Source organism: Hypanus sabinus, chromosome 26 (assembly GCF_030144855.1).
Source record: "Hypanus sabinus isolate sHypSab1 chromosome 26, sHypSab1.hap1, whole genome shotgun sequence".
Taxonomy (NCBI): Eukaryota; Metazoa; Chordata; class Chondrichthyes; order Myliobatiformes; family Dasyatidae; genus Hypanus; species Hypanus sabinus.
The window spans coordinates 4,360,558-4,373,591 of record NC_082731.1 but is presented as its reverse complement, the minus strand read 5'-3'; the positions used below and the strand labels follow the sequence as shown (position 1 = coordinate 4,373,591).

General features: G+C 43.4%; 1 protein-coding gene across 5 annotated transcripts in view; it reads left to right on the top strand.

The window, feature by feature from the left end:
- The first annotated feature begins 204 nt into the window (after positions 1 to 204).
- LOC132381808 (metastasis-associated protein MTA1-like) overlaps positions 205 to 13,034 on the top strand; it is a 184,081-nt gene continuing 171,251 nt past the window's right edge. For all 5 annotated transcript variants that reach the window (XM_059951404.1, XM_059951399.1, XM_059951402.1 and 2 more), the window contains exon 1: positions 205 to 594. In XM_059951404.1, coding sequence (XP_059807387.1) covers positions 567 to 594 — 28 coding nt within the window. In that variant the 5' untranslated portion in view covers positions 205 to 566. The remainder of the gene's footprint in view (positions 595 to 13,034) is intronic.

The following is a 13,034-nucleotide window of genomic DNA, read 5'->3' as shown; positions in this document are numbered from 1 at the left end:
CAATGGTTAGGACAAGAAAATTGTCACTGTGGTGGAAAATCATTCTTGAATGGCGAAGAGCTGATTTCCCCACCGCCACTTCTCTTTCTAATTCCCCCGTCACCATCCGAATTATGGTTGCACAACCATTAATGGGCCACGGGACGAGCCAGCTTTAAGGCGGCCGCCGGGCGCCGCCAGGCGGGGTTTCCATGGAGACGGGAAGCGCGCGGCGGGAGAAGCGGCAGAGCGGTGAGGCGGGCGTGCGGCCGAGGGCAGGGCGACGGGGCATCGGGGCATCGCGCTGACGGGCGGCCCGAGAGGTGGCTGCGCGACCAGGAGTCGAGGCCGAGGCCGAGGCCCAGGCCCAGGCCCCGGGGGGCGGAGCCTGACAGCAATCCCGACCCTTCCCCCACCCCCTCTCCATCATCCCGGAGCCGAGCGCAGACGGAGATTGCCGAGCGGGGCGGCGGCGGCGGCGTCGGCGGGGCCTACTCGGCGACACCGAGGAGGCGGAGCGTAGCCGAGCCGGAGTGCCAGGCCGCGGGAGCAGTTCCCTCCTCGCACCGCCCAGGGCACGCAGCAAGATGGCAGCCAACATGTACCGGGTCGGAGGTGGGTGCCGCTGGAGCCGGGGGACGCGGCCGGCCGGCCGGGCGGGCCTCGGGCTCTCTCTCGCACACACACACACACTCACAGTGGGTGGCCCGCGCCGAGCGAATGGCGCCGGGCTCTGACCCCGGGGGAGGCAGGCAGGCAGGCAGGCGTGTGCGAGGGTCGCGGCCTGTAGCTGGGCCCGCTGCTAGAGGCCTGATTGTCGTGGGGAGCGGGGTGAGGTGAGGTGAGAGACCGGCGGGAGCCCGCCTCAACCCGGGCTCCTGATCCTTTTCACCTGCGGGTTTGTTGCTGGCGGCCGTGCAGCTCCTCACCCCGGGGCTCTGTCCCTCCCTCCCTCCCCCCCCCCACCCAGCAGCCCCGGGCTTGGGGTCTATGCTCTTCGCCCCCTTTCCCCGGTATCTAACCACCCCACTGCCCCATTCCTTTGCCTAGCAGCATCCCTTCTGTACTTTGGTCGTGTCCTTTCTCGCCACGCTTCTTTGGAGTGTTTCCCACCGTATTTGCATCCTCCACCACCTTAGGCTGAGTTTCTCCCATCCCGAGGTTTTTCTGCCAATCTCAAAACCCCGAGTTGTGGACAATACTCATCCCAGTGTGGATGCTGCTGAGCGACGGACTCTGCTACAAGGCAACACGTTGTGGAATCTGTGGGTTTTCCCTCAGTCCAAAGGCGTTCAGTAGGTTAATTGGCGAAGTTGTACCCGGGAATGCTGGGCAGGCTGGCTTGAAGGGCCAGAAGGCCTACTCTCAGCTCTACCATAAATAAATAAACTGGTGTCAACTATCATCTGCCAGCTTTTACTTCTCTCCCTCCTCTATAGCTACTGCCTTTTCATTTTAAATGAAGGGTCTCGAGCTGAAACATTGACTGTTTATTCCCCTCCATAGAGACCATCTGAGTTCCTCCAGATTGTCATGTGTGTTGCTCAAGATTTTCAACGTCTGTGGAATCTCTTGTTTGTTATATTGGGCATATTATAACTTGATTTATGAAGTAATTGAACTTGGTCTTTATTAAAAGTGCCACACTATCACACGTGGGTATCAGTGGATGAAATATACCAATGCTTTGCTAGTCCTTTAGAAAAGGATCTCTTACTGCAGAACAAAAGAAATTGGCACACTGTGTGTTTGCATTTTTGTATCTAGTTTTTTGCAAGTTCAAATTGCACATCTGTGTCCTCAGCCATAACAGAATTCCTCACTATCATGAATGTGAGCTTTATGTAACCATTGATCATTGTTTACTGAAGTATTCATGTTGGTGAATAAGACCGTAGACCATAAGATGTAGGAGGAGTAAGCTGTTCAGCTCATTGAGACTGCTCCCCTATTTCATCATGGCTGTTCCCATTTTTCCTCTCAGCCCGTCACCTGCCTTCTCCTGTATCTCTCCGTATCCCTTCATGCCCTCACCAATCAAAGAATCTGTCAAACTCCGCCTTAAAGAAGTGGCCTCCACAGCTGCCTGTGGCAACAAATTCCACAGATTCACCACTCTGGCTGAAGAAATTCCTCCTCATCTCCGTTCTATAAGGACGCCCTCTCTATTCTGAGGCTGTGTCCTCTGGTCTTAGATGACCGTAGGAAACATTCTCTCCACATCCACTCTTTCAAGGCCTTTCACCTTTTGATAGACTTCAATGAGGTCTCCCCTTGCTCTTGTGAGTGAATTCTTGTGATTACAGGCCCAGAGCCATCAAATGCTCTTCATGCGACAAGCCATTCAATCCTGGAATCATTTTCATGAACTTCCTTTGAACTTTCTCCAGTTTCAGCACATCCTTTCTAAGATGAATGGCCCAAACCTGCTCACCAGTGCTCTATAAAGTTTCACAATTACTTCCTTGCTTTTATATTCTAGTCCTCTTGAAATGAATGCTGACATCGTATTTACATTCCGCACAAATTAACCATTAGGGAATCCTGCGCAAGGATTCCTAAGTCCCTTTGCACCTCAGGTTTTTGCATTTTCTATCCATTTAAAAAATAGTCAACCCTTTCATTTCTTCTACCAGAGTGCATGACCATACACTTCCTGACTGTATTCCATCTGTCTATTCTCTTAATCTGTTTAAGCCCTTCTGTAGCATCTCTACCTCCTCAAAACTATCTGCCTTTCCACCTATCTTCATAGCGCCTGCAAACTTTGCAACAAAGCCATCAATTCCATCATCCAAATCATTGACATGTAAAATAAAAATAATTGGTCCCAACACAGACCCCTGAGAAACACCACTAGTCACCGACAACCAGCCAGAAAAGCCTCCCTTCATTCCCAGTCTTTGCCTCCTGCCAATCATCTACTGCATCATTCATGCTAGAGTCGTTCCTGTACTACCATGGGCTCATGTAGCTTGCTAAACAGCCTTATGTGGCACCTTGTAAGAGGCCTACTGAAAATCCAAGTGCACAAAATCAATCAATTCTCCTTTGTCTATCCTCATTGTTATTTCTTCAACGAATTCCAACAGATTTTAATGCTAGGAGGCTAAGAAAGGTGGATGAGCTTAAAGCGTGGATTGATACCTGGAATTATGATGTTGTAGCTATTAGTGAAACATGGTTGCAGGAAGGGTGTGATTGGCAACTAAATATTCCTGGATTTAGTTGCTTCAGGTGTGATAGAGTAGGAGGGGCCAGAGGAGGAGGTGTTGCATTGTTTGTCCAAGAAAACCTTATGGCGGTGCTTTGGAAGGATAGATTAGAGAGCTCCTCTAGGGAGGCTATTTGGGTGGAATTGAGGAATGGGAAAGGTGTAGTAACACTGATAGGAGTGTATTATAGGCCACCTAATGGGGAGCGTGAGTTGGAAGAGCAAATGTGTAAGGAGATAGCAGATATTTGTAGTGAACACAAGGTGGTGATTGTGGGAGATTTTAATTTTCCACACGTAGACTGGGAAGCTCATTCTGTAAAAGGGCTGGATGGTTTAGAGTTTGTGAAATGTGTGCAGGATAGTTTTTTGCAACAATAGAAGTACTGACTAGAGATGGGGCAGTGTTGGATCTCCTGTTAGGGAATGCGATAGGTCAGCTGACAGATGTATGTGTTGGGGAGCACTTCGGGTCCAGTGATCACAATAGCATTAGCTTCAATATAATTATGGAGAAGGACAGGACCTAGAGTTGAGATTTTTGATTGGAGAAAGGCTAACTTTGAGGAGATGCGAAGGGATTTAGAGAGAGTGGATTGGGTCAAGTTGTTTTATGGGAAGGGTGTAATAGAGAAATGGAGGTCATTTAAGGGTGAAATTATGAGGGTACAGAATCTTTATGTTCCTGTTAGGTTGAAAGGAAAGGTTAAAGCTTTGAAAGCACCATGGTTTTCAAGGGATATTAGAAATTTGGTTCGGAAAAAGAGGGATGTCTACAATAGATATAGGCAGCATGGAGCAAAGGAATTGCTCGAGGAATATAAAGAATGTAAAAGGAATCTTAAGAAAGAGATTAGAAAAGCTAAAAGAAGATACGAGGTTGGGTTGGCAAATAAGGTGAAAGTAAATCCAAAAGGTTTCTACAGTTATATTAAAAGCAAGAGGATAGTGAGGGATAAAATTGGCCCCTTAGAGAATCAGAGTGGTCAGCTATGTGTGGAGCCGAGGGAGATGGGAGAGATTTTGAATGATTTCTTCTCTTCGGTATTCACTTAGGAGAAGGATATTGAATTGTGTAAGGTGTGGGAAACAAGTAAGGAAGTTAAGGAACCTATGACAATTAAAGAGGTGGAAGTACTGGCGCTTTTAAGAAATTTAAAAGTGGATAAATCTCCGGGTCCTGACAGGATATTCCCCAGGACCTTGAGGGAAGTTTGTGTAGAAATAGCAGGAGCTCTGACAGAGTTCTTTAAGATGTCATTAGAAACGGGGATTGTGCCGGAGGATTGGCGTATTGCTCATGTGGTTCCATTGTTTAAAAAGGGTTCTAGAAGTAAGCCTAGCAATTATAGACCTGTCAGTTTGACATCAGTGGTGGGTAAATTAATGGAAAGTATTCTTAGAGATAGTATTAATAATTATCTGGATAGACAGGATCTGATTAGGAGTAGCCAGCATGGATTTGTGCATGGAAGGTCATGTTTGACAAACCTTATTGAATTTTTTGAAGCGGTTACGAAGAAAGTTGACAGGGGTAAAGCAGTGGATGTTGTCTATATGGACTTCAGTAAGGCCTTTGACAAGGTTTCACACAGAAGGTTAGTTAGGAAGGTTCAATCGTTAGGTATTAATATTGGAGTAGTAAAATGCATTCAACAGTGGCTGGATGAGAGATGCCAGAGAGTAGTGGTGGATAACTGTTTGTCAGGTTGGAGGCCGGTGACTAGTGGTGTGCCTCAGGGATCTGTACTGGGTCCAATGTTGTTTGTCATATACATTATTAATCTGGATGATGGGGTGGTAAATTAGATTAGTAAGTATGCAGATGATACTAAGGTAGGAGGTGTTGTGGATAATGAGGTGGGTTTTCAAAGCTTGCAGGGAGATTTATGCCGGTTAGAAGAATGGGCTGAGCGTTGGCAGATGGAGTTTAAAAAGCTGAGAAGTGTGAGGTTCTACATTTTGGCAGGAATAATCCAAATAGAACATACAGGGTAAATGGTAGGGCATTGAGGAATGCAGAGGAACAGAGAGATCTAGGAATAACAGTGCATAGTTCTCTGAAGGTGGAGTCTCATATAGATAGGGTGGTGAAGAAGGCTTTTGGAATGCTGGCCTTTATAAATCAGAGCATTGAGTACAGAAGTTGGGATCGAGGTATTTAAAATTTTGAGAGGGATAGATAGAGTTGACGTGAATAGGCTGTTTCCATTGAGAGTAGGGGAGATTCAAACGAGAGGACATGATTTGAGAGTTAGGGGGCAGAAGTTTAAGGGAAACACGAGGGGGTATTTCTTTACTCAGAGAGTGATAGCTGTGTGGAATGAGCTTCCTGTAGAAGTAGTAGAGGCCAGTTCAGTTGTGTCATTTAAGGTAAAATTGGATAGGTATATGGATAGGAAAGGAGTGGAGGGTTATGGGCTGAGTGCGGGTAGGTGGGACTAGGTGAGATTAAGAGTTCGGCACGGACTAGGAGGGCCGAGATGGCCTGTTTCCGTGCTGTGATTGTTATATGGTTATTTGTCAGCCAGGATTTACCCTTGGGGAAACAATGCTGACAACAGCATACTTTGTGCTTCAAGTACCCTGAGGTCTCCAACATTTTCCCAACCACTGAGGTCAGACTAACTGGCCTGTAATTTCCCTTCTCCTGCCTCTCTCCTTTTTGAAGAGTGGAGTGACATTTGCAATTTTCCAGTCTTCCAGAACCATTACAGAATCAGTGATTCCCGAAAGATCTCTATGATCTCTTCAGCCACCTCTTTCAGAACTCTGGGGTGTACACCATCTGGTCCAGGTGATTTATCTACCTTCAGACCTTTCAGTTTACAAGAACCTTCTCCCTAGTTATGGTAACTTCATACACTTCATGACCCCTGACACATGGAACTTCCACCATACTGCTAGTGTCTTCCACAGTGAAGACTGATGCAAAACATTTCATTCAGTTTGTCTGCCATTTCCTTGCCCCCATTACTACTTCTCTGCCGTCGTTTTCCAGCTGTCCAATATCCAGTCTTGCCTCTCTTTTACTCTTTATGTATCTGAAGAAATTTTTAGTATGTTTAATATATTGGCTAGCTTACTTTTGTATTCATCTTAACCTTAATGACTTTTTTAGTTGCCTTCTACTGGTTTTTAAAATTTTCCCAAGCCTCTATCTTCCTACTATTTTTTGCTCTGTTATATGCCCTCTCTTTGGCTTTGACTTCTCTTGTTAGCTGGAGTTGTCATCTTTGCTTTAGGATACTTCTTCACTTCTTCCTCTTTGGGATGTATATATCCTTCTGAATTGATTCCAGAAATTCCATTCATTGCTACCCTGTCATCATCCTTGCCAGTGTTCTTTTCTAATCAATTATGGCCAACTCCTCTCATAACTCTAATTTCCTTTACTCCACTGTAATACTGATACAGATAAGTCTTTAGCTTCTTCTCAAATTTCAGGGTGATTTTCTCCTATTACTTCAGTTCTTGGCCACTGACATAAGAATGCAAATTGAAGAAGCAGGATAGTAGGCTATTCAGATCCCGCAGCTCCATCATTCCATGTGGCCATAGCTTTGATGTCACAGCCACTTTCCTCCACTAATCTATATCCCTTGATTTTCTTCATATCCAATAATCTGCCTTTTACATATTCAATGATGAAACCACAGCTTTTGTGGGTGGAGATACCAAAGATTGACTACCTCTGGGTGAAGAAATTTGCTCTCATCTCTCCTCTCACTTTGGGGCTGACCTCAGGTTTGAGGCATTCCAGCTTCTTCCCTGCATCCAGTCTTATTTAGTTCTATAAAATTTTGGTGTCCTTCAATGAGATTTTCCAACAAAAGTGAGTTGCTAGCCTCTGCTCCCTCTCTGATCATTGGGCCAGTCCTCTGTAATACTGCACACACACTAATTGCAAATATATTCGTTCTTCAGTGGGGAGACAAGATTTGTACACAATATTAAGGTGCTATTGTATTTGGGTCTTCTGTGTTGTAGTAAAATGTGCCCTCAACCCTTGTATCAAAGGCCAACATTTCACCTTTCTAATTACTTCTGGTATCCCAAATGTTAACTTTTAAGTGAACTTTCCATCTCCCACTATTTAAAAAAAATTCACCTTATAGTTGTTAGTACCAAAACTGAGTGAGTGCATTTCATTAACAATTCTGCTGAGTTGTATTGGGAAATGGTCATAAATGATATTTATATTTGATATTCATATTCATAATGATATTCATATTTGAGAGTCACTGATCCACTTGGTGGCAGTGACCTTTTCAATTAGTATAAGCTTTTTTTGGAACTCTTCAAACTTTTAAAACTCTTATTTCAGTAGTCTGCTATGAAGCTGCTTAAATGAACTGTTTATTAGAGAGCGACAAATAATTTGTTGGAGGAACTCAGTAAGTTGAGCATCATCTGTGGTATTGGCCATGCTTTGGATCAAAACACTGCATCAGGATTTCGGTCTGGTTCGTTTTGACTGAGCAAATGAGGCTTGACTCATTGAGTTCTTTCAGGAAATGTTTTTGTGCCAGGTTTCAGCATCTGCAGTCTCTCTTATCTAGTGAGGAAGCACAAGTCAGGGCTCGGCTGAAAGCAGCGTAACTTACTATTTTGACAAAATTCTGGACATAAAATGTTGCTAGCAAATTTGACCCAAGTTATCCTGGCAAAGAAGGCTTCCTTCTTAAACCACAGTAGCTGTAGAGGTGTCCTGGGAAAGTAATATGGTGTTGGAAAAAATACTGGTATCTCATATGGAGAGCTTTTTTTCATCTAATATACTTGCAACTTGGATCCTTGGAAGTTAAGGTTGCAGGATTGGAAGATGTTGTCATACCTCATGTAAAGAAACCACACTGAAACTGCAGTGTGCTGGCAATTGAAGATATGGTAAGGATGGAGATTAAGGGGAAATTTGTCCAGTGTAGTATCAGACTCTTGGATGTTGCATTGATTCTGATAACAATGATTATAACAATCATGGCACTGATCCAAATCTTTCTGCCTCTGGGGAAGAACTATTTCTTTGTCTGAGAAGTTGCAAATAGGGTTACAGTGATCAAACCTATTTTTGAGCTTAATCTTGAGACAAGTTGAGTACTGAAGCAGCCAAAGAGCATTGGCTCTTCATGTGTGGTGGGCCTCAGGTTGCAATATGGAACTCTTGTAGTGACATCCAGGGATGAGGTGATTGGTTAACAGCAACCTAAGCCATATTACTTCTGTGCTTGATGTGACCCCAGCTAGTAAATAAATTTCCCCATTTCTCACAGAACAAGAACGCAATGAAATAGCATGACTGGATCAGCTGGTTCCTTAAGCTTGAACTGACATTCAATATGATAATGGAGATTTATGTCAGGTCAGGCTTTGTCCTGGTTCCCCATAGCCGTGTGTGTGTGTGTGTATATGATTTTATGTTGCAATAATGTCACTCTTCATTCTTCTAAATTGTAAAGGGTATAAACTCTTCTTCAGGACTGGAAAGAAAGGGGTGAAGGTGCCAGAAATCCAATATACAATGTCTCGTCTGGGTAAAGTGATCAAAACTGTTGTGCAGAGGCCTTGTCTATGCCTCATGCATTTGAAACAAAACTTGCCTTTTTTTAACTCCATCCACTCTGCAATAAAGGTCAATATGCTATTTGCCCTCTTAATTACTTGCCGCCTTGTTTAGCTTGTGAGAACAATCCCCTCAACCCAGGAAATTCCTTGGTGAATTGCTGATTGCCACCAATATGCAAAGTAACACACACAAAATGCTGGTGGAACTCAGCAGGTCAGGCAACATCTACAGAAATGAATAAACAAGTCAACGTTTCAAGCCAAGTCCTTTCTCAGGACTGGAAAGGAAGGGGGAAGATGCCAGAAATCCAATATACAATGTCTGTTTTGGGTAAAGTGACCAAAACTGTTGTGCAGAGGCCTTGTCTATGTCTCATGCATTTGAAACAAAGCTTGTGTATTTTTAAACTCTATCCACTCTGCAATAAAAGTCAATATGCCATTTGCCCTCTTAATTACTCGCAGCACTTGTCTGCTACTGTTCTGAGATTCATGCATACGATTACTTTGATCTCTCTGTATTTGGCTTGTCTGTCGCCTTTTCTGTTTAAACACTAATAAATTCATAGGAGCAGAAGCGATCATTGAATCTGCTACCCTGTCCATCATGGATGATTATATTTTTTTCCCCTTTAGCCCCATTCTCCTGCTTTACCATATCTTTTGATGCCCTTACTGATCGCAATACTATACCCAATGATTCCACAGTTATCTTTGGCAATGAATTCCACAGATTTACCACCACCTGGGTAAATAAATCTAATGGTATTTTTTTTATTCTGAGCGATGGCCTCTGGTCCTAGATTCTCCCATTAATGGAAACATTATTTTCATGTGATAGGGTGGTGAAGAAGGCTTTTGGTATGTTGGCCTTTATAAATCAGAGCATTGAGTATAGGAGTTGGGATGTAATGTTAAAATTGTACAAGGCATTGGTGAGGCCAAATTTGGAGTATTGTGTACAGTTCTGGTCACTGAATTACAGGAAAGATGTCAACAAAATAGAGAGAGTACAGAGGAGATTTACTAGAATGTTACCTGGGTTTTAGCACCTAAGTTACAGGGAAAGGCTGAACAAGTTAGGTCTTTATTCTTTAGAGCGTAGAAGGTTGGGGGAGACTTGATAAAGGTATTTAAAATTATGACGGGGATAGATAGAGTTGACATGGATAAGCTTTTTCCATTGAGAGTAGGGGAGATTAAAACAAGAGGACATGAGAGTTAGGGGGCAAAACTTTAGGGGTAGCATGAGGGGGAATTTCTTTACTCAGAGAGTGGTAGCTGTGTGGAAAGAGCTTCCAGCAGAAGTGGTAGAGGCAGGTTCAATATTGTCATTTAAAGTAAAATTGGATAGGCATATGGACAAGAAAGGAATGGAGGGTTATGGGCTGAGTGCAGGTTGGTGGGACTAGGTGAGAGTAAGCGTTCGGCACGGACTAGAAGGGCTGAGATGGCCTGTTTCCGTGCTGTAGTTGTTATATGGTTATATGCCCGCTCTATCCAGCCTTTCGGTGTTCAATAGGTTGGAATGAGATGCTCCATTGTTTTCATATGCTCTTGTGAGTACAGGCCCAGAGCCATCAAATGTTCATCCCCTTGATATTTTCTTGTAAACCTTCTCTGAATCTTCTCTAGTGCAGACATTTCATTCGTACAGGCCCCGAAACTGCTCACAGTAATGCATATGTAGTTTGACCAATGTCTTAAAGTCTCAGCATTACATCTTTGCTTTTACATTGAAGTCCTCTCGAAATGAATGCTAACATTGTATTTATCTGGCTCAATCTGCAAGGGGGCAGCCAAGCAACCTTTACTTCCACTTGGTCACAAAGCCATCAATTCCATGAGTAATGTAAAAAGTAGCCATCCCAACACCATCATCTGTGGAACTCCATTAGTCAATGGCACCCAACCAGCAACCCCATTATTTCCACTTTGCCTCCTGGCAGTCAGCCAATTTCCTGTCCATGCTGGTATCATTTCTGTAATGTCGTGGGCTCCTTGTTTAGCAGCCTCATGTACAGCACGTTGTGAAAGGCCTTCTGAAAATCCAAGGAAGCAGCATACTCTTGACTGTCTATCCTGCTTGTTATTCCTCAGAATTCGAGCAGGTTTTTTCAGTCGAGCCATTCCCTTTAAGAAACCATGCTGACTTTGGCCTATTTTATCATGTGCTTCCAAGTACACTGAAGCATCATCCTTAATGGAGTCTTAAATTTTACCAACCATTGAAGTCAAAGTTGCTTTGTGGATCCAGAACTGGTTTGCCCACAGAAGGCAAAAAGTGGTTGTAGATGGGCCATATTCTGCATGGAGGTCGGTGACCAGTGATGTGCCTCAGGGAACTGTTCTGGCACCCCTACTCTGTGATTTTTATAAATGACTTGGATGAGGAAGTGGAGGGATGGGTTAATAAGTTTGCTGATGACACAAAGGTTGGGGGTGTTGTGGATAGTGTGGAGGGTTGTCAGAGGTTACAGCGGGACATTGATACGATGCAGAACTGGTCTAAGAAGTGCAGATGGAGTTCAACCCAGATAAGTGTGACGTGGTTCATTTTGGTAGGTCAAATATGATGGCAGAATATAGTATTAATGGTAAGACTCTTGGCAGTGTGGAGGATTTGAGGGACCTTGGGGTTTGAGTCCATAGGACGCTCAAAGTAGCTGCACAGGTTGACTCTGTGGTTAAGAAGGCATACGGTGTATTGGCCTTCATCAATTGTGGAATTGAATTCAGGAGCCGAGAGGTAATGTTGCAGCTATATAGGGCACTATCAGACCTCAGTTGGAGTACTGTGCTCAGTTCTGGTCGCCTCACTACAGGAAGGATGTGGAAGCCATAGAAAGGGTGCAGAGGAGATTTCCAGGGATGTTGCCTGGATTGAGGAGCATGCCTTATGAAAACTGGATGAGTGAACTTGACCTTTTCTTCTTGGAGCGACGGAGAATGAGAGGTGCCAGGTTCACTCAATCTATTCTCATAAGGTATGCTCTCCAATCCAAGCACCAGCCTTGTAAATCTCCTCTGCTCTCTTTCTTTAGTATCCACATCCTTGTAGTGAGGTGACCAGAACTTAACATGGTACTTTAAGTGGGGTCTGAGTAACTGTAACATTTGCTCTTTCCAATTGAGATACATTTCTGCTGAGTGTTATTAATTAGCTATTTAAACACCTACAAGAGGTTATTCACTAACCTGTCTCGGCTTATTAACCCAGCCCCAAAAACATGATCTTTATAGCATTGTTTGTGAGTTGTCAGGTTTTTGATATAGGATGTTCACCCTCAAACTGTATCTAAAGTTCTACCATAGCTTTATTTCATCTTGTGTTTAAGACACAAGATTTTTAAAAATTAATTCTTCTCCATTAGATATGACAAAATCTAAAATGACCTCTTCCCAAATCCTGTAGCATACTGCTTTAAGAAGCCATTCTTAACACATTCTGAAAGTTCTTAAGAACAACAAACCCTTGCCAGTTTGGTTTATCCAATCAATATGCATTTTGAATTCTCCCATCATTATTGCAGTTCCCCTCATGCATGGCTTTGGTATTCTTCCAATATACTGACCTTTTGATTACCTTCGCCTCTCTTCTTTCACTTGCTGTTCAGCTTTTTCATCCAAACCAATTTCACTGCATCTACATCAGAACTCAACACCCCTCTTGATGTCTGCTATTATGAAAATGTTACCCCGTCTTCCTTTCAATTTTGGCTTATTGTGTTGAAAAATTTACAATTTGATATATTGAATACCTGGTGCTGAACACCCCGAAAACAATAGCTGTTCGATCAGACTTGCATGACTATTTCTGCTGTTAACTCATCTGTCTTGTTGAAAATGCTTTGTATATTCAAATGAAGAGATCAGAGCTTTAGACAAGATTTAACTTCTGTTATATAACTTCGTCTATATTTTTTGTTCTTTTCAGTTAAGCTTGTTCAGCGTCCTGTCACTGGAGCGATCTCCCATTCTGATTAGTTTAAAGCTCTGTCTACCAGGTGTTTACCTTTAAACCAGCTACTTTAAAAAAAACACAATTTTTTTTTCTTTTCACTGCGTAGCTGTAAATTCATTTTGATAGCAGTTTTCTAGCTGTCAGCTTGGCCAAAAAGGGTGGCTATCTGATGAACCCAGTGGCCATCACCTCTGCATGTGTTGGATTGAGGTTGAAAATGTAAAGGAAAAGCTCATTTAAAATGTCCCAGCTCTATAAATAGAAGTACAATTTCTAGGGTCCACAGTATATGTACTTAAGTAGTTAAAGACA